Below are 20,927 nucleotides of genomic sequence, written 5' to 3' on the forward strand. Positions count from 1 at the left end.
CCATCTCTCTTGCCTCTTGTTTTTTAGACTACAACTCATTACATATCTCATTTCGTTCTGGAACCTAGATCTTCCTACCATTGCCTCCCATATAGGCATATGTCACCATGCACAACTCTGCATGGTGTGCTTTGAGGCGGGGGTGCATATCAACAGGAGCCCAGGTATTGATTGGGTGGGATGAATTTTGGAGGTTTTACAATTCATATCTAACTTAAAATCTGGGGAAAAATAATGAACAAGGAAGATAAAACTTTGATATAACTAAAACTTTAAAACCACTTTATTACATAAGCAACCAATTAAAGGGAGGAAGGAGGGAAGACGAGAGAGAGTACAGTATCTGAAGAAATCAAGTAAAAAAAAAACTTATAAAGGCTGAGAAAACAGAGGTGCAAGAAAAATGAAAAGAGGTATGTAGAGGGAGAGGATGTACAGGCATAATGACCCTCCAGATGTCACCTTTGGTTGGTCACATTTCCTACCCCACAACATAACTCCAGCTGCACATCAATGGGGAGCTTTAGCAAGGACCTGTTTGACCTTTCTCAGTAGGTTAAGACCTGATAGTTATCCATTTTATGTCTTTTGAAGCATCTACTTCCTATAAGTCTGGGGTATTTTTTTGCTTGAGGTACAGTATCTGTGTAGTCTAGGCTGGCCTCAAACTCGTGGAGCTGAAAGTGACCGTGAACTCCTGATCCTCCTGGCTCCACCTCCCCAATGCTGGGATGACAAGCATATACCAACCATGCCTGGTTTATGGAGTTGTAGGGTTGAAAAGTTGAATACTGGGCAAGCGCTTGTACCCACTGAGCAACCTCCCTTGCCCAGCCTGCTTCTTGTTTTAATGGAGACACTAGTTTCCTTTATTCCAATGACTCAAATCATATCTGCATATTTTTCAAGCCCACTGGGAAAAGATCCTATGACAGAGACTGAATAAGAAAAGCCAACTTAAAGGGAATCCTTGGGAACTCTGGGGGTGGTCATGCCTTTGTGGATTGAGTAGGTAAACACCATAGCAAGGGAGACCCTGAGAGAAGGTCAAGGCATGGGTCTTGCACACAGAAAAGGGAGACCTCTTAAAGGTTAGCCAAATTAATCCCTGTGGTGTCCCATGTGTGTTGTTTCAAATTCATGGCAGCAGGAGACATCCCAGCAAGACATGGTGGGCACTGGCCAAATGCATGATGTGCCATGCAAGAATCGATTCTGGTTTCTTAGAAGGGAAAAAAGTCAGAAAGGAGATGGGTCTTGCAGAGTGAGCATCCCTGATGGACACCAAGGTAGAGCAAAAAGCAGAGTCCAGTTCCAAAGCTTATTTCTCCATCTTTATTAAAACTAGGTAGGTCCTCCTGCCCATAGCAGAGGGGCAGGGTGGAAACCGCTGGGGACCAGGAGGGATGAGAATGGTGCCCTCCCAGCCCACCCTGCCCTGGCTTTTTCTGAAATTCATGTCCCAGAAGACAAGGAAGGAGCATAAAAAATGGGACAGAGGCCACTGCTGAGCAATCAGGACCCTTGCCTTCCCACTCTACCTCAGCTGGCCAGGTAAGTTCTGACCATCACCACCCCAGCTCTCCTCCCACCCATGGACTACCCACCCAGCACCTAGCAGTCTGCCTGTTAGCTCTTGGGTGTCTCTACACTACAACAAAGGATCTAGGTCTAAAGGGGAATGCAGCTGGAGATCTCACTTCTTTAGCCCTCAGTCACACTGGCCCAGAATTCATGGAGGGTGGGAGGGGCTTGTGCGAGCCACACCTCAGATGCCAGTAGTCCAGATTGGAGAGATAGCTATGCACTGTGCAAGGGCCTTGCATAGTAAGGCGCTGTGAGCTCAGGTCCACGTGATGCCTTATGTGGAGTACCACTGTGCAAGTCACCAATCCCTCTGTAGGCCACGGACCCACCCGTGGCAGAAACACTACCTGCTTCTAGTGTAGGGTGATTACAGAAGCAGAGTTAGGCTTGCAGAAGATGTAGGGCCCTTATTAGAAGCTGAGTTTCCTGGACCCACCCCAGTGCCGTGAAAGGCTGAGCACAGGGAGCAGTCACCTGCTCCAGGGAGAGCGCTGCTAGGGAACTAGTCTGCCCACACCAGGCACTCCGAAGATGTCCATGTGTGCCTCCTGCAGCTACTAGAGAACCAACAAGCTTAGAGGGGATACCAATAACAAACCCACCTTGTAGCCAGTGCTCGACAGACCTGTGTTTAGGGGTTGGAGTAAGGATTTTCAAAGAATAAGGCTTCCAACTCCCCTGGGATCTAGTCAGCATCTGCAATCTGGCTACCCATTTGGTATCTTGCTTTTTCAACTCCTCCCCGGTCTTCAGGCCTTACAAAAGATGGAAAAAACACCCACAGTCGACAGAACACAAGCTTTTCCTGTTTGCAACTCCATCCCTCCGAAGCCTATTGAGGTCCCCGCCTGGCACGAACCATGTTTTTAAAACTTTCTGGACACACTCAAGTGGCGGGAAGACAGTCCCTGAATCTCCTAGGGAGAGTGGGAAGAAGCCAAACCCACCAAGAAACCCAGATGAGGAGCAGAGCAGCCGAATGATCTCTCTCTCTCTCTCCCGATGCTAGGGCTTCCCCCTTGCTTGTCAGAAAGCCGGGTGCCAGACTCCTAAGCCGTTGGCTCTACGGGCCACCCGATCGTTCTCCCTGCAGCACAGATACAGGGATGAGGTGCTCTTGATCAGGGTGTCGGCCCGTGTTCACCCAAGCGAGATCTGAAGCTCGGGGCGATAGGGCCCACAGGCACCCAAGATTGGGAATCCTCAGCCCGCCTCGAGGAGCGGGAGACACCGCGCGCTTCCACCAACCTCACAGGACACTTTCCTCATAGGCGCCCGAGGGCCCGGCGAACGCGGCGGGATCGGAGCCAAAGCTGGTTCCGCCTGCGAACTCGAGTAGCGTTCCGGACCCGGAGGCCGACCCCGGTGGTGGCGGTGGCGGAGGCGGAGGCGGCGTTACCTTGGTAGGTGCCTGGGCCTTGGCAGCGGTGCTCTGCGCCTGCGCGCCCGCCTGCCCGCGGTGTGTCTTCATATGCGTGAGCAGGTGCGAGCTCTGCGAGAAGCGTCTGCCGCAGTTGGCACATGCATACGGCCGCTCCCCGGTGTGCGTGCGCTGGTGCGTCACGAGCACAGAGCGCTGAGAGAAACGCTTGCCGCACTCGGGACAGGGGAAGGGCCGCTCGCCGGTGTGGCCGCGCCGGTGTTTGGCGAGGTTGGAGCGCTGCGCGAAGCCGCGGCCACAGTCGGCACAGCGGAAAGGCTTCTCGCCCGTGTGCGTGCGCCGGTGCCGCTTGAAGTCCGAGCTGTGGCCGAAGCCCTTGCCGCAGTCAGGGCAGCGGTGCGGCTTCTCCTCGGCGTGCGCCCACTGGTGCCGGGTCAGCGCCGCGCTCTGGCCAAAGCGCCGGCCGCACTCGCCGCACGCGTAGGGCCGCTCGCCCGTGTGCGCGCGCCCGTGCGCCGTGAGATGCGCGCGCCGGCTGAAGCCCGCCCCGCACACGCCGCACACGAACGGCTTCTCGCCCGTGTGGCCGCGCACGTGCGCCGCCAGGTGCGAGCCGCGGGCGAAGCGAGCGCCACACTCCGGGCACGGGAAGGGCCGCTCGCCCGTGTGCGTGCGCCGGTGGCGCGCCAGATGCGAGCCGTACACGAAGCTCTTGCCGCAGTCGGCGCAGCGGTGCGGCCGTTCGCCCGCGTGGTAGCGCTGGTGCTTGGCCAGCGCTGCGCGCCGCCCGAATGTCTTGCCGCAGTCGGAGCAGATCCACGGGCTCTCCTCCTCCGCCACTGCGGCGGGCGCGGGCTCGGCCAGCAGCGACCCGACGGCGGGAGCAAACGCTCGCAGGCCACCATCCGGTCCGACTCCGGAGCCCGCGCTGCGGAAGGAATCACAAGCCAACCCCGAGCTCTCCAGGGATAGCGGGGCGCCCAGAGGGCCAGAGAGATGGCGCCTATGGGCCTGCAGCCGTTCGGAGAACTCGGGGAACCCCAGTAGGGGGAAACCGTCCGGATGCAGCCAAGACTTGGGGTGCATGGGAAAATGGAAACCAAGCGGGTGCGAGGAAGGCCCTTCGCCCCCGCTCAGGCCATTACCCATCTCACGGAACCGCCTGTCTGGCTCAAGGTCCTTCTTGCTGTCGGAGACAGTCGCCTCTGCCGCTGCAGCTACCACCACCTCGTCCTCTCTGGCTTCAGCCTCGGCGTCTCCATCTGCCACACCAGTCCCGGACTCTTCGGTCTCCTGGGGCCTGGGCTCCATTTCCTCTGGCTCTGCTGTGGCTACAGCTGCGACTGCCATCTCCAGCTCGTGGGGAGCCATCCCCACGCCATCGCCGCCGCTGGGTTCCGTGCAGCCACCGCGCCGGTGTCTCTGGAAGTCAGCGCGCAGGCGGAAGGCCTGGCCGCAGTCCGGGCAGCAGTGAGGACGGTCGGCGGTGTGCACAGCCTGGTGGCGGGCGAGCGCTGAGCTCTGGCTGAAGCTCCGGCCGCAGTGCAGGCACGGGTAGGGCCTCTCGCCCGTGTGCGTGCGCTGGTGGGTTACCAGGTAGGAGCGCCGTCCGAAGCCCGCGCCGCAGAAGGCGCAGCGGTAGGGCCGCTCGCCCGTGTGGATGCGCCTGTGCGTGACCAAGTGCGACTTGTAGACAAAGCGCTTGCCACAGTCCGGGCACGGGAAGGGCTTTTCGCCGGTGTGAGTGCGCTGGTGGATGGCTAGGTGCGAACGGTACACAAAGCCCTTGCCACACTCCTCGCAGCCGAACGGCTTGACGGCCGCATGGTAACGCTGGTGCTTGGCCAGGCGCGAACGGTGGGGGAACACTTTGCCGCACACATCGCATGTGGTCTCCGGACGTCCGATGGGGACAGCTACTGCAGGAAATGCCCAGGGCGCCAGGAAGTTCTCCCCAGGCCCCCGGCCGGACAGGAAATGTTTAGCTTCAACCTCCTCGGCCAGGATCCCGAGGCTGACTGGGTTGGGTCCCCAACCATCTGGAGTCTGCGCCAAATCTGAATCGTCGGGACCCCAAGTCCCAGGCACATCCCCCACACCATAGGCAGCAGACCACAGCCCTGGGGGCTCGTTCTCCTCCTCCGCCATCTCAGCAAGGAAGTCCTCGTCATCTTCCTCCTCATGGTCCTCTATGTCATCATTCCAGAACCAGGCTCCTGGAGGGGAAAAGACACGAGGATGATGGTACAGGAGCTTGGCAAGGAAATTGCCCTAAAATCCTTGAAACAGACCTGCTTCATCAAGTCAGAGGGTGGTATATGGCATAGCCAATTCCTTCCAGCTCCAAGGCAGGAAGGCTGCTCCCCCCCTCCCCCCGTTAGGGACTTAATAGAGGCCCAGCATGCACACCTGGCGAGGAAAGCCAGGGACCTTCCAGGGCTTGCGACTGTGTGGAGAATGGGAGACTGCAAAGTGGGTAGTTTATCAGAAGGTTCTTGTTCACAGGAAAAGGCACTGGGATGAAACCTGGGGCACTGCAGTCCCCAGGCACCCAACATAGCACGTCCAGCCATGCCCTCTGCCCGGAGGACCTGCCTCCGTGAAACCTACCCCCCAGTGTTTCTCTTCTACCTGTCTTTCCCAGTGGCCAGGGAGTTCTCTTCTACTCTAGACAGTGGGAACAGGACCGGCTAGCCAGGGGAGAGCCTGTGGGCTCTCACATTAAAGAAGCCCCAGGAGCTGTGCACATGGGGTCCCCACTGTGAGGTCACCCTGGCTTCATTTTCTTGAACTCTGCATTTGAGAAACTCCAGGCCAGCTGAGACTGTGGGTACTGTGAACACCTCTGGGACTTTCTGCCACTGACCCCTCCCCAAATGAGATGCACCCCTGACTCATTCTTCAGTCCTTCCGGGGATTGTGTGGGCTTCTAGAATCAAGTCTGAAGGGCTGCCTTGTTGAGGAAATGAGCATGTAGACACACCCAGGACACACAGGGACACCACCTGTACCACAGTGCTTCCAGGTGTTCAGAGCACCTGTGTGCCGAACTCTTGTGCACCATGCCCAACAGATCTCAGCAGCTGGAAGGCCTGGGCTCCCACCCACTTGATTCTGAGGGCAAAGGTCTCGCCCATTTAGATCCAGGCTCACCCACTGGCCTGGGTGAGCCTGGACCACAGGAGCCTGGTCTGGACCAGGAAGTCTGAAAAACCAGGGTGACTTCATATGACGAGTCCTACACCCCATCAGCCCTAGTTCTGCATACTAGATGTCATTCAAGGAGAAGATAGCATAGTGCCACATACATGAAGCCCCAGAACTGAGGGCCTAACTACAGATGTGGATGAACATGCTGTTCCTATGAAAGGACAAGAAAATGTGTTACTTTATTTTTGCTTAGTCTGAAATACTGTTTCCCAATTATTCTAGTAATACATAATTTAGAAGTTTTAGATGGAAAAATGTCTTAGGTGAGTTTATAGCTGCTAACATGGCCACCAGAGTGACAAGAAGTGTCAGAGAGAGGCCCTGTTGCTGGCTAGATGCTGCCCTTTGTTCAGCCACACTTTCCAAATCTGGGAAGGCTGGAGCAACCCTGGGGCAGGGAGAAGATGACTGACAACCAGATGTTCCCTAGGCTCTGGTGAGAGGCGTAAGTAGTTTTTAACTAGACCCCAGTTAAGTCAGGGGAAGCTGATCCTGAGGAACGAATACAGTCTGCTGGATCTGCCAGTCTATGACTCTGCAGGAGCTTGCAGAGTAGGCTGGCACTTGCCTGCAGTCTGGGAATAGCAGGAATGTCTATTCTCTCAGGATGAACCCCTGCACCCGATTCCACCACACAAAGCTCTGCAGGGAGACCAATCCCGAGAGGCCTGGGGAATCACACTGCTACCTCTGGAGTTGGCATGGCCACTGCCAACAAGCACGAGGCCTGTGTTCAGTGACCTGATGGAGGCCAGCACTGATTGCAGGGTGACGAACCAACCCCTAACCCTAGAGAAAGCTGGTTCCACCCCAAGGTGAGACCAGCTTTGGGTCTTCATTTCCTGCTTCTATGTGTTTGCTCAAAGTTTAGAGGTCATAGCTGTGGAGTGTACCATCTCAAGGAACAGCCAGCCCACTGGCAGACTTCACTCAGAGCCGAGGTCTGTTAGTCTCTGGTGAGGAACATCAGGCCTACTGTAAGTCAAGACACACCTGGAGGGTGTGGTGTCTTCCTGAACAGCTGGACAGCAATGGGGAGGGCAGCAATCCAGCAGGTGACCCTGAGGGCCAAACCCAGACCCAAGGAGAGTAAGGTAGGGATGGGGGCTGCCTTGCACCTAACATTTGCTCCAGAGATTGGACCATGGGTGAAGGGTGATTAGGTGGGCCTCCAGGAAGATTCAGGGGCTCAAGGCCAACTGTCGAGCCAAAATACAGGTATTGCCACAAGGACATCTTTACAACCCATGTCCTGAGCTGGAGACACTTGGACTCTGGTGAAACAGGTTTCCTGCTCACCATAGTGGGAAAATGAGAACTGATGGGGAAGGGGGGGCACAAACAAAGAAGTGGGAAGGCCAAGGTACTAAGTGGGAATCCTCAGGACTGTGGGCTATCATCAGTTTCCCACATTTCTGCAAATGTCATCTGGTTATAGTCTCACTGTCATAGTGGCTGGCAATGTGAGTCTTACAGGTTTGTCCCTTTGAAGCATAACACTGGGAATTTATAAGCTCAAAACTAGCTTATTCCATTGCGTTCCACCCTAGGGGCTCTCCCATGGCTTATGTCCCCAATCTGCTGAATTTTCCAAGGAGTGCCTGGGACAAGCTGAGCCCTTTACCCAGATCTTTTACTCCAGGGACACTGAGCAGGCCAGTCCATTCCAAGGCTACAAGGTGGGGTGCTGGCTGTCTTGGGGACAGACTGTCAGCAGTTGCAGAGAAACAGGGATCCTGACAAGGCATGACAGGCACAGAGGTCCCCAGTCAAGATGCCGTTTTGTTTCCATTGACAACCAGTTCTCCTGAGGTCCCCAGTAGTATCTATACCTGTCTTCATGCTCACCCCAATCATTTCCACCTAAGTTACAGAAACTGAGGATGAGCCCAGGCAAAATTCCTTTCCTTATTGGGGACAGTCCCCAAGGGAAGAGTCATACCAAAATGATGCCCAAGTCTATGGATGTTGGCAGCCTCACTGAGGGCTGCCGGGGAGGTTGTGAACAGCAGCCTGGGAAGGTAGCCAGCTTCTACACTGGCATCTATCTGGCCATGCTAACAGGTCTGGAAGCAGGCAGCCCTCCAGGGATGGGCACTAGGCTGCCCCCTGTTGCTGGGGAGTGGCTTCTAAAAGACCAGCAACTCGATGGCCTTGATGTCCTCATGAGTGATGTAAGGATTCAACACCAAGGCGCAAGTACTAAGAGGAGCCAAGGCTGGCCTTTGTCATGGGGATTTGGGAGGAGTAAGCATTCCCTCACCCCATCAGAGCCTCCAGCACTTGAATACCTATCTGTCCCTTTGCCCCAGATGCTAAGAAGCCAGCCTCTTTGCCAGATGTTCCCTTACTTCTTCCCCTCTACCTGCATTAAGCCCAGGGACCTAGGGATGACAGGGCTCAGCCTCTAGTACCCTGGCTAGGACTAGAGGACTCTACTACCCAGGTTCCCTCCAGGGCATGGCTAGGTGAAACTCCACCAACAGACCCTCATTTGTGCTTAGCTGAACCTCTAGATAACTGATAGTTGCTGTGTGTGCCCAAATGGAGACCAACTGTTGGCAGACCGGCAGTGTGCACTTTGAGATCAGTCTTGCTTAAGAAAGATCACATTCCTAGCCGGGGGTTGGTGGCGCACGCCTTTAATCCCAGCACTCAGGAGGCAGAGGCAGAGGCAGAGGCAGGAGAATCTCTGTGAGTTCGAGGCCAGCCTGGTCTCCAGAGCAACTGCCAGGATAGGCTCCAAAGCTACACAGAGAAACCCTGTCTCGAAAAAAAAAAGCAAAAAGCAAAAAAAAAAAAAAAAAAAAAAAAAAAAAAAAAAAAAGATCACATTCCAGGCTCTAGCCCCCGCCTATCCCTGCTTACTTGCTACTTACTGGATTCTCAGTGCCTCTTAAACTACATCCTCATTTGTTAAATATGTTTCAGCTGGTTCAATCTCGGTGTTGTATTTCCTTTCTAGTCTTCACTTTCAGAAAAGGGGCTGGGAAGATGGCTTGGTTAGCACTTGCCACCTAAGTACAAACACCTGAGTTCAGTTCCCAGCACCCATGTGCAAAGCCTGATGTGGAAGTGAGTGCTTGTAATCCATGAATAGAGAAAGCAGAGTTGGGTGGACTCCTGGGGATATCTGGTCAGCCAGCCTAATCATCAAACCCCAGATTTCAGTGAGAAACCAAGTCTCAACAAGGGGACAGTGCCTGTGTTAACTTCTGGCCTCCATGCACACCTGTACACACATTCCAAGAAAGGAAAAGCGGTTGAGACCTCAGCAGAGGGAGTTGGGATTGTCCCCATAGGGCCAGGTGCTGCTCTAGCCAGCACAGCCTCTGGAGGCCACTGAAACATGAAGTGCTAGGGGAGGCAAAAGGCCAGGCGCACACAGACACTGAGCACCAGGGCAGTAGCTGTCAGGGCATGCCTTCTCCAGCTGTATTCTCTGCTCCAGTGTAGACTGCAGGCAGGAAACAGGGTTAAGTCAGGGGCAGGGATCTCTCCAGGACCACATGGGTGTTCATAAGGACCCAGGACACTGGGATGGAAGCCGGGTCAGGAGGGTGAGCTAGTCGGACACTTATGGAGTGAAGAGCTGAAGGAGGTGGCCAGGGTTGCTAGGATACCTAGAGCACAGGCTGAAGGACAAGTGGAACTCTGAGGATCACACAGAAGATGGCAATACCTGAGGGAAGGAATATGGTTGGGAGTCCACACCTCATGTACAGCTGAACTCACAAGGGGCAGAGGAGAGGAAATTAGAGTCTTGTTTTACAAGACTAACTTAAAGTCCAGATGGCCTGTGTTGGGACAGTTAGTATCTGTCCTGCCAGACTCAGCCACTCTCAGTGCCCAGCTGACACTGCTGGGCAGAGGCCAATGAAAGGAGAGGCAGACACTCAACCACTGGTTGTCCTCAGAAGGAAGACATGAGGGCGTTACTGGGCCAGAGCTTCTCCCTGATTCTGCCATCCATATCCCCTGTGGGCAGTCATGTGACACATCAAAGACATGCCCTGGGTGGCATCCTATGAGGGACAGGACCACTTAAGGTTCTTTAAGGACATACCATCCCTTAGACCTCTGTGAAGCTGGACCATGAGGACTCAGGAGGAGACAGCAGGAGCCAGCACACAGCAGCCTGCCTGTCTCCTCACAGCTACCCCACACCCCAAACAAATGAGCATTAACAGCATCAGGGAGGCAGAGGGATCAGGTGCAGGTCTTCGGATGGTTCACCTTGGTAAAGGCTCAAGTTGGACACAGCTCTGAGCAATCATGCTAGCAGAAACCCCTCAAGACTCATCTCTCACTCACCCGTGTAGACGCCGGTGACAATGTCTCCTTCCTCAGGATGGGGGCTGTCTGGGACCCAAGGTTCTTCTCCTTGTTCCAAGTGGAAGATCAGATCTGGCTTAGGGATTGGGTATCCTACCCAGGAGAGAGAAAGATGGTCACTGTATGGGTGGCTGTCCCAATAGGGCCCAGGCCATCCCTGTCCACACTCAAATCCTCTGCTCTGTACCCTCCCAGGACCAGCCCTCCCCCACAGCCTCTGCTCTGAGAGATCCTACAATCCACTCCTGGAAGCCTTGTCTTCCACACCCACCCATACGCCCTCACCAGCAGGAAAACCACAGTTCTCTTCCTACCTAGAGGTTTCTGTGCAGTCAAGAGGCCAGTGGGGAACACCAGCTTCATAGCGTGTCTCCACCTGGTTTGGACCTCTGAACCCAGAAGCCGAAATGGGCTGACTGCTCCAAAATCCAGGAGCTCAAGAAGCACTCCCCTTGACAGCTAAGCCGCCACAGCCCTCATAGCAGACTGCCTCGGGGTCCGTCCTTACCCAAGGAGACCAGGATCCCATAGTTCTCCTGCATCACTTCCCGGTAGAGGTCCCGCTGCTCCACATCTAGCCTCTCCCACTCCTCCACAGAGAAGTACACGGCCACATCTTCAAAAGTCACCAGCCCCTGAAGAACACAGAGTCCCAGGAGAGAGGCTGAGGGGACGCCCTGCCTCCAACACCCATGCAAGAAAACAGTGGGGACACAGCCCAGCTCCCCATTACTGATGGGTCTACATGTGCCCATATGACACTACAGTCTCTCAGGCCTCTTACCCTGTGACAGGGACCCATCTCCTATCCCTCAAACTCAGAGAGGGCATGGCTCCTCCCATGTCACACAGACGAGTCCCAGCAAATACCTTGGCTACATCAACAGGTTAGCAATACCAGCTAAGCTGAGTATGGGTACTGGTGTCTGACCTGACAGCAAGAAACAGACCCCAGGAAGGAACAGTCATTCTAGAAGACTCCAACCTGATCTGGGAGGGAGTGGCATGGGGACAGCCACGCCCAGTACAGTTGAGTGGGAGGTAGCCAGAGTATTCAGAACAACATAATGGCCTGGGAAGGGACCGGGACCTGGGACAACAGAACCACATAAACCCTGGGCCTGGAAGCTAAATCCTTGTCCTCACTCAAGAGCTAGAACACACAGAGGGCCCGAGACCATGGCTGACCAGTGCAAATGTAGAAGACAGCTCACCTGAGTCAGAAAATGCTCATCATCTTCCTCTTCCTCCTCTTCCTCCGGATCTTCATTCTGAACCGTAGGAGAGGCCCGGGAGGCCTGCAGGGCTGAGAGGAAGACCGTTCAGGGCCAGTGGCACCTGGCTGGCAAGCAGGGTGGAGCCCCCAGCTACTCCCACACTTGAGACCCAGGTCCAGCCCCATCTTCATGACCCCAGAGCCTCTTCCTACCAGGGGATGGTCCTTGTTCCTACCTTTTCCTTGAAGAACTGGTGACTTGACATCACCACCATTGCTAAGCTGCCCCTGGGTCCCCACGTGTAGACTCTGCTCCTCTGCCAGCAACTCCTCCACACTGTCAGCATCAGCACTGTGCTCTGAGTTGGCCTCCACCTCCTGTACCTGGGTGGCCACTGCTACTTCTTCCACCTCTGCCTCCTCTCTCCCCTTCTCCTCCTCCTCCTCCTCCTCCTCAGGGTCAGCATCACATTCTGACCCATCTTCTGCAGGTTCTGGCTGAGTAGCTGGGGAGTCTGGAGTAGTGTGAAGGGCGGCCATCGTCCCTAGGAGAGAGCCTCTGTGTGGCCTGAAACACAGAGGCACTTTGCAGGGGAGGCCACAGGGGCTGAGGAAAGACCATGCTCTATCTGTCATCTCAGGCTATGCAACCGGCACGTGATTTACCCAGAAAGACCACCCAAAAGGCTCCTCCCCACAATCCTCTGGGACATGGCTTCTGTTCTCTCACCAGCAGCTATGTGTCTAGTGTGAGCCTATTCCTGGGTAAGTCACCCATTATTCTAATCCTTAAGGACCAGGAAAAGCATGGAGTGCAGCCAACAGAGCCCCAGGGATCCATGTAACCTACAAGGGGCTGCCAGTCCCACACCGGAAGCAAAGATGAGCAGCTTACCCAGCTCTCAGCACACATGAGCCAGGTCAGGCCCAAGCGCTGTCAGACCACTGGCACCTGTGTGGCTTTGAGGGGTGGAGTGGAGTGTGGGTTGGAAGAGTATTCTGCTTTGCGTCTTCAGGGGAAGGAGAGAGTGCCCAGCACTCAGCAAGCTCTAAGGCCCCCTCCTGTGAGTCAAAGGAGAGACAGGGTCATGAGCAGGCATCACTCCACCTACCTATATCTGACTCCAGGGGTGTTGTGAAAATCTCAGTCAGTTCAGGAGGTAGAGTCCAGCTCATCACTAGGCTAGCACAGGTGACATACAAGGTGACTCTCCTTCAAAAGTTCAAGGACCAGAGGACAGAATGGTTGAAATGTCAACACCTCACAGGCTCACAGGGTCCTACTCCCCTGGTGATGCCACAGACTCAGTTCAGCTACACCCGGCCTGCAGTCTAGAGCCACCAGCCTAATGGGCTAGCAGCAGGGGTCCTACAGTCACTAATCTAGCCCATGTCTACAAAGAAGCAGCCCAATGACTCTCAAGGGCTGGGCAGTTATGTTTTCTTTTTTACTATATTTATTTAATTGTGGAGTGGGAACGCATGGCATGGCAAACGTGTGGAGGTTGGAGGACAACTTTCAGGAGTCGGCTCTCTCCTTCCATCCCATCAGGTCTCAGGGATCAAACTCAGGTCATCAGGCTTGGCAGCAGGTACTGTTAGCTGTTGAGCCATCTTACCAGTCCACTGTGACTTTCACAAACTCATTCCTATGACTCTTTTATCATGCCACTCAGTACTTGCCCTGTAAGTATCTCAGACCTGAATGGGACCATTTCAAAAGCAGGGCAGGCCACCCCAGCATGCTGAGTTTCAAAAAGATCCTGAAATGCCAGCCCATATTAGACACTGGAGCCACCTCGGTGGACAGTGTTGCCTCAGGATACTTAAAACCAGACTGGCAGGTAAAGATGCCCAAGGCCACGAGGACAGTCAGACAACTGTGCCTGGTATTCCCACGGACACACCTGAGCGGCCTACTCAGGGCAGGCTCACCTATATCCTGTCCCCTTTCTGTTTAGACATCTGCTTTCAAACCTATGCTCTGGAGACTGGACAGTTAGACTGCTCAGCCATTAGAAGCACTGGCTGCTCTTCCAGTGGACCTACGTTCAATTCTCAGAATCCACATGATAGCTCACAATCATCTGTCACCCCAGTTCCAGGGGATTCCATGCCCTTTCTGCCCTCTGTGGGCATCAGACATACAAGTAGTTCATAAGACATACTAGGAGGAAAACACTAATACACATAAAATTTTGAGAAAAACTTAATAAAAATCTACACTTTGGTACTGGGGAGGTAGCTCAGTCCGTAATGTGCTTGCTTTGCATGCATGAAAACCAGAGTTCGCTCCCCTGAATGTAAAAGCTGGGCATGATGGTGCATGCCTACAATGCCAGCACTGTGGAGGCAGAGACAGGAGGTTCCATGGGACTCCAGCCAATGGGGCCAACTCAGTGAGCTCCAGTGAGGCCCTGCCTCAAAAAAAAAAAAAAGGTAACCAATGTGAGCAGCAATTGAAGACCTACAGCATTGGCTTCTGGCTTCCATATACATTCATATACACCTGCACACACATAAACATCGACACATTCCACACACTAAGAAAGGAAACAGAAATGAGCAGTCAGAAACAAAACAAAAAGAATCCCATAGATTAGCTGCATCCCTGCCTGTGCCAACCCCCCAATTCCAAGGGCTGGGACTCCTGACACCTGTAAATCCCCTCTGTTGTGACTGACTGTTCACTGTCTCAAACTAGACTCAGAAGCACTGCATCATAGTTTGAAGCCCCAAAACTAGGCCTGAGAGAACCTCAGAGCCCTCCAGGAGCCTTTGGTGTTGGAAGATGCCTGAAGGGTAAGAACACACGCATGCCTTGTGCTGTCCTGGCCAGCACTCAGGGGCACTGAGAACACTGGGAAATTTCCCAACCACCACCCACCTCAGGCCTATGGCTGTAGATTCAAGCTGAGCCAGACACCCACTAACTCCTGTCTGGTAACCACCTTGGGCAGCAACTTCAGACTTCCTCAAGCCAGACTATTGTAAGACCCCAAGAAAAGCAGAAAGCTGGGGCTGGGAAGGCAATTCAGTTGGTCAAAGTGCATGGCCACACAAGCATGAGGACCTGAGATCAACCCTCCAACAGCTATAGAAAGAAGAGGGGGAAAAAAAAAAAGCAGAGCACAGCACTATCTATCTGTAAATCTAGCCCTGGGCAGTGCCGGCCAGGTGATCAGAATTGATAAGCCCAGGGTTCAGAGAAACACTGCCTCAAATAATATGGTGGGAAGTGACTAAAGAAGAGCCCTGATGCCGACCTGTCATCTACATGCACACACCTGCATGCACAGAAGCACACACAAAACTGTGTACATACACTATACACAACACGAGGAGGAGGAGGCAGCCCATCGTGGCTACTTCTCTTCCCAGGCGGTACCCACATTTCTTTACTGAAGGGTATTCAACAGAGGGATGATGAAGAGTACCCACTTTCTTCCTCCTGGATCCCCATGCCAGACACACAGTAGTCATTCCAGACCTTACTGAAGACGTGGCCTGGAGAGCTATGGTTAATGACATGGATTTCAGTTTGTTTTTGTTATTTTAAATCAGGGTCAGGGCTCGACTGTCACACTCCGTAACAGGCCAACCACAGAATGGTACATCAAACTAAAATCCACCCAGAAGCAGGGGAGAGTCTCTGCCTCCAAAAAGGTCGGTGAGTAAAATCAAATCTGTGCTCTAGCCTGTGGTGGTTACTGTTGCACACTTGCCAAGATCTGGAACCACAGAGACCCCTGGGATGTCTGTGAGGGGAGTCTTTTTAGGTTAATCGAAATGGGAAGATCCTCTCTGAATGTGGGTGACACCATCCCCCAAGCTACAGTCCTAAGACTGAATAAAAAGGGGCAAGCAAGCTCAGCACCAGCATCCGTCTCTCTGCTTCCTGACTGTGGATACACAAGGACCAGCTACCTCAAGCAATGGCAGGTTGTTTTCCCATCAGGATGGGGACCAAAGCAAAAGCTTCCTCACTTAAGTTGCTTCTTTTCAGGTCAAAGCAAGGAGAAAGAAATTATTAAAACCCTCTAACATGGGGGCTGGAGAGATGGCTCAGAGATTAAGAGCACTGACTGCTCTTCCACAGTTCAATTCTCAGTTCAATTCCCAACAACCACATGGTGGCTGACAACCATCTGTAATGAGATCTGGTGCCCTCTTCTGCAGGGACACATGCAGACAGAACACTGTATACACAACAAATAAATAAATAAATAAATCTTGGCGGGGGAGGTGGGGGTGTTGAGACAGGGTTTCTCTATGGCTTTGGAGGCTGCCCCAGGAACTAGCTCTTGTAGACCAGGCTAGTCTGAAACTCACAGAGATCCGTGTGCGCCACCACTGCCTGGCAATAATTTTTTTTTAAAGGCCTCTAACATAGCAGAGGTGGTGCACAATTAGTGCTATCACTCAGGAGGCAGAGACAGGTGGATCTCTGTGAGTTGGAGGCCAGCCTGGTCTACAGAGAGAGTTCCAGGACAGCTAGGGTGACACTGAGAAACCCTGTTTCAAACAAACAAACAAACAAATAAACAAGAATCCTCTAAGGATAGCAGTCCATGGGAAGACAGGGCAGAAGCCAAGAAAAGTCTGATGCTCCAGATGCCCTGACCCAGGGTTCAGAACAAAAGTTCTGAAAACCAGTCTGACCCGGGGTAGGTCAGTTCATAGTCTTACAACTTGGGCCCTGGGGGCTCCCGGCCTCCTCAGACACCCCCACCCCCTAGTCAATCAGTCCCTAGAAAGAAAGCCTTTCTCCTCATTTCCCCTTGACCTCCCATCCTACATCAGAATGGACAGAGTCAAGTTCATGGCTTCATCATGCAAAATCCCTGGGTCACCCCTCTTTCCACTAAGGTTCCTGAGCCTTAGGGCATAGTGCTAGAGACAGCGAATGGGATGGGGCCCTGTCCATGACAAGGGAGTGTGCAAAGACACATGGTAAAGTTTGAAAAGTTAGGAACTCCAGAAAAGTTCAAAATCCAGGGAGCATGTTTGTGTGTGTTCGTGAACATGCATGCACACTTGTAGCTGGTTTTACCTTCATTCCTTTCAGTGGCCCCCACTGACTTCAAAGCCCTTCAAGACTTTCTGTTCAGGATGTCTGTCCTATTCACTACAATCCTCACCATCTACCAAGTTTCCGGAGCCCCTACTCTCCAGGGTTGCTCCTGGAGACCATCCAAGATCCCCAGATCACTCTCCTCAACCAGGCCAGCTAGACCCCCCCCCAAGACCCGCCAGTAGCTACTGAACCAAAACAAAGTGCCAATGCCACCCACAGAGGTTGAGCAGGTGAGCTAATTCTCGCTGGTATCCACACCTCCTCTTTCCCTCCTTGTGTCCACAGGAGGCACCCTAGATTCCAACAACCCAAGGGATGAGCTCCCCCACCCACCTCGGGGGGCAAGAGACTTAGCAGATAGTAACCCAGTCAGCCTCCATTTGCAGACGAGGCAGGCTGGACCGCGGCCCCCACAATGTCACAAAGCCGGCTTTAGGGGGCCAACACCGGGTGCTTCCCTCCTCTCCCTCCCTCTAGGGGGGGTTACCTAGGATCCATCTCATGCCTGGGCAGGAGTGGTGACAGCCCTTTGGAAGGTGTCTCTCCGGAGGATGCCCCCCCCCCGCCCAGCTCCCGCCCCTGAGCTGGAGGAGGCGGTGCTGGCACCTTCCAAAGGTGCAGTGCATGTCGTCTCAGGCCCGCCCTCTCCCACGCTGGAGTCTATGCCCCCTCTGGGGCATCAAGCCATCCGTGACGTGACTCGCAGGCCCAGGCCAGTATGGGAGGACCTAGGAGCTCAAAAGATCCAGCTCGTGCAAGTGCAGCTCCAACGCCTCCAAAGACAGGCCCCGGAGCCCCGCGATCACCCCACGACCACCCGAGGCCTCCAGCGCCGGGGCATGCAGGACGGCCAGGCTCGCCGCCGCCACCGCCCCCAGCGCGCGCGTCCCGCCCGCGCGCACCTGCCGCATCCGCGCGCCCCACTCACCGCGCGCGCCCGGGGCCCGGCCAAGCCGGAGCGAGACACGGACTCGGGGGCGGGGGCTGTGACCACCGGGGACCCCCCCGCACTACACAAAGTGACGGCCGCGAGCTGCGCGACGGCAGAGGAGGCGGCGGCGGCGGCGCGTGGGCACCGGAAGTGCCGCCTGCGGGCCCCGCCTTGTCCGCGCCCACGGGGGGGGCACTTCCGGTCATGGGGCGTCTTGGAGCTTTGGGGCAGGCAGGGGGGGCTGCCGCGTCCCACCCCCGTGTGCGTGGAGGATGCTCCTAACTACCCATGGTGAGCATCCCTGGACTACTACCTGCTCCTCTCCGCTGCAAGAGACCCCTGCCCACCCTTGGATATGCCCACGACGTCAAGCCCCGGCGAGCATCCCTTCCGTTCAGACCACGGCCTCGGTCTACCGCGGTGCGTGTCAGGACGTGTACGGAGCCTGCACCAGGTCTACAGGACCCTCCCTGGATCTCACGATGGTGGAGGAGGGTGGTGACTCCTTATGGATATAGGCAGCAGTGGGTGTCTGACCCTGACGTGGGCAAGGGTGTGGTCAGGAAGTTGATCCCTCTTCGATGATCCACAGCTCCACCAAACTGCCTTCTGGCGTAACTTTTGCGTGCAGGGTCAGTGCTGACATGGGTGTGGCAAGCAGAGGGTCAGCCTATTCAAGGCATTGGGGGGCGGGGTCCTGTGGCTATAGCTGTCAAATGTACAAAATGTTGCTAGAATCCTGCTCTTCAGCCCCCTAACCTGTCATCCCAGGCCTGGCGGGACACTGGGTAATGGCCTTGCAGTAGCCTCAGACAAGTTGAACCTTGACAGTCCCATGAATATTCATGGCTATTCTGACCAGAGTTCTGCTGCCCTACATGAACCATTTATTTTCTCAAGTCCCTGGCCCCTGAGCCTACTGGCCACCTAAGTCTGGAGCTGAGTGCCCTAGGTACCAGGTTCTAGCCTCTGACCTCCACCCTCCCCTCTTACACTGAGAAGAAGTTTGTGAAACTCTGCTTTTCTTGATAGACCACGTAGCCTGGACCTGGCTGGCTCTCTGGCTGCCTCTCTACCTGTGGGTTCTTTAGGAACCAAAACCTTGCCCCTCTTTGCCTACACATATGCAGGCACACATGGAAGGAGGGTCCTTGTCTCTTGTTTTCACTAGGATGTGTGTTCCCATGTGTGCACGTGAGATATCTCCATGATGACATTCTTGCACATCCTGATTTTTTTTTTAAACAAGGACATATTATCTAGCAAATCACCTTCCTCCTTGCAGGATACCTGACAAGCTAGAAATCCAAGGAAGGGAAGAGGAGCCAATCTCACCCTATGGAACACCAGAAGCAGGTGATGGGCATGAATATTCCTGCCATGTGTTCTCTGGCTTTGTTGTCAAGTGGGTGGGGAGCAAAGGGGAAACAGATCTTCAAATGGGGGCCATGTATTGTAAGAGTTATGCAGTCAGGCATGGTGGTGCCATCCTGAAATCTCAGATACTCTGGAGGATCTCAAGTTGGAAGCTACAAATGGGAGTTCAAGGCCAATCTGAGCAACTAGTAAGACCCAGCTCCAAAAACATTAAAAACTGGAAGGTAGCTTATCAGTACTGGGCCGGCATAGAATTCCCCAGTGAGGGGTTGGGATGTGGCTCAATGGTAGAGCAAGTACCTAGAAACCACTAGTGAGGATGTGGGGATCTGAACCAGTAATTTTCCAGCTTGTTCAAGACTCAGATTCCATCCCTAGCTCCTTCAAAAGCAAAACAAAACAGATAAGATGTTAGTATTCCCTACAATGGATGGTTGGAATTGGAATGGAATTTGAGGTCACTTTTTTATTTGGAGGGAAAGGGAGTAAAGAGAACAGGTGTATTTAGCTCACAGTTTGGAGACTGGAAGTTCAAACAGCCTGGCACAGACTCTAGTGAAAGATCTTGGCTACATCACACTGTCAGGGGAGTGTGTGTGTGTGTGTGTGTGTGTGTGTGTTGATAACCACTTTTTTTGTTTTGTTTGTTTGACTCTTTAGATAGTGTGATGGCTAATGTTGGTGGTTGTCAAGTTGAGACACTCGGGAAAAGAACTCTCAGTTGAGGACTTGCCACCATCAGATTGGCCTGTGGGCATGTCTCTGCATTTTCCTGATTGCCAATTGATGGAGGGGGGTCAGCCCACTGTGGTTGGTGCCACCCCTAGGCAGGTGGGCCTGAACTGTGTAGAAAAGGTAGCTGAGCAAGCCAGTAAGCCGTATTCCTCCATGGTTCCTTCTTTAGTTCCTGCCTTGAGCACCTTCCCTTGGTGATGGATCAAAATAAACCCTCTCCTTCTAAGATCCTTGGTAAGAGTGATTCACCACGGCAACAGAAAAAGTAGGTAGATCATGTAGTCCAGATTAGCCTTGACCTTGAGATCCTCCTGCTCCCAATGCTGGGATTCCAGGTGTGCTACCTACCATCTACCTGTCCAGTGCCACTTTTGACACAAGCTGGAATATACATATTCCCAAGGCTTGCCTCCCTGCAGGATACCAAACAGGCTAGAACCCAAGGAAGCGGGGATGAGCCAGTCTTGACAGGAAACAAAAGCAGGTGATGGGTTTCTGTAGAAGAAGAAAGGAGATTGAGCCCACCCATATCATAGACTGGTCCAACTGCCACCAGATACATACTGAGCTAGAGGAGAAAGATGATTGGCAGCCTGCCTGGGGACTAGACCTGCTCAGGCCTGTGCAAGAGAACAGAAGCAAGAAACACAGATGTGGGGCTGGGGAGATGGCCCAGTTGGTCAAGCTTCATCCTAAACACCCACGTACAAAGCCGGGCACAGTGGTGCATGCTTATACTCCTCGTGCCAGAGAAGTGGAGATAGGAGAATCCCTGGGGCACACTGGCCAGCCAGCCTAGCCTGAGCAGTGATACCCAGGTCCCAATGAGAGACCCTGCCTCAAAAAATACAGCAGGGGCAGGAGAGATGGCTTGGTGATTAAGGACTGTACTGCTCTTCCAGAAGACTAGAGTTCATTCCCAGAACCCACACCATGTGGCTTACAACCACCTATAACTCCAGCTCCAGGGTAACACAGACAGACAGACAGACAGACGGAGACACACACAATTAAAGATACTAAAATCTTTTGAATTTTAAAATTAAATAAAGTGATGGCTCCTGAGGAAAGACACCCA

At 53.8% G+C, this 20,927-nt stretch overlaps 1 protein-coding gene and 1 long non-coding RNA gene across 10 annotated transcripts in view; one reads left to right on the plus strand and one right to left on the minus strand.

Moving 5' to 3' along the window:
* Positions 1 to 259: 259 nt before the first annotated feature.
* Positions 260 to 18,218, minus strand: Znf316 (zinc finger protein 316). 7 transcript variants are annotated; one of them, XM_027413566.2, is made up of 7 exons: positions 18,085 to 18,218; positions 12,625 to 12,791; positions 11,966 to 12,297; positions 11,728 to 11,819; positions 11,022 to 11,148; positions 10,493 to 10,606; positions 260 to 5,184 (listed from the first exon to the last, which is right to left on the minus strand). In XM_027413566.2, the coding sequence occupies exons 3-7, from the start codon at positions 12,267 to 12,269 to the stop codon at positions 2,837 to 2,839; spliced, it is 2,985 nt and encodes a 994-aa protein (XP_027269367.1). In that variant the 5' UTR covers positions 12,270 to 12,297; positions 12,625 to 12,791; positions 18,085 to 18,218; the 3' UTR covers positions 260 to 2,836. The 7 variants fall into 7 exon arrangements, with proteins under 7 accessions (XP_027269367.1, XP_027269365.1, XP_027269369.1 ...); XM_027413564.2 differs by having other exon boundaries at positions 18,051 to 18,186; XM_027413568.2 differs by lacking the exon at positions 18,085 to 18,218 and adding an exon at positions 17,735 to 17,942 and having other exon boundaries at positions 11,966 to 12,274.
* The window catches only part of LOC113835456, a 9,602-nt gene continuing 6,602 nt past the window's right edge, over positions 17,928 to 20,927 (plus strand). For 2 of the 3 annotated variants that reach the window (XR_004769469.1, XR_004769470.1), the window contains exons 1-2: positions 17,928 to 18,157; positions 19,023 to 19,093. This is a non-coding gene — a long non-coding RNA (uncharacterized LOC113835456). Of the gene's footprint in view, positions 18,192 to 19,022; positions 19,094 to 20,927 lie in introns of all 3 variants that reach the window. The other variant, XR_004769471.1, reaches the window with a different exon arrangement.

Source organism: Cricetulus griseus, chromosome 4 (genome assembly GCF_003668045.3).
Source record: "Cricetulus griseus strain 17A/GY chromosome 4, alternate assembly CriGri-PICRH-1.0, whole genome shotgun sequence".
Classification (NCBI taxonomy): Eukaryota; Metazoa; Chordata; class Mammalia; order Rodentia; family Cricetidae; genus Cricetulus; species Cricetulus griseus.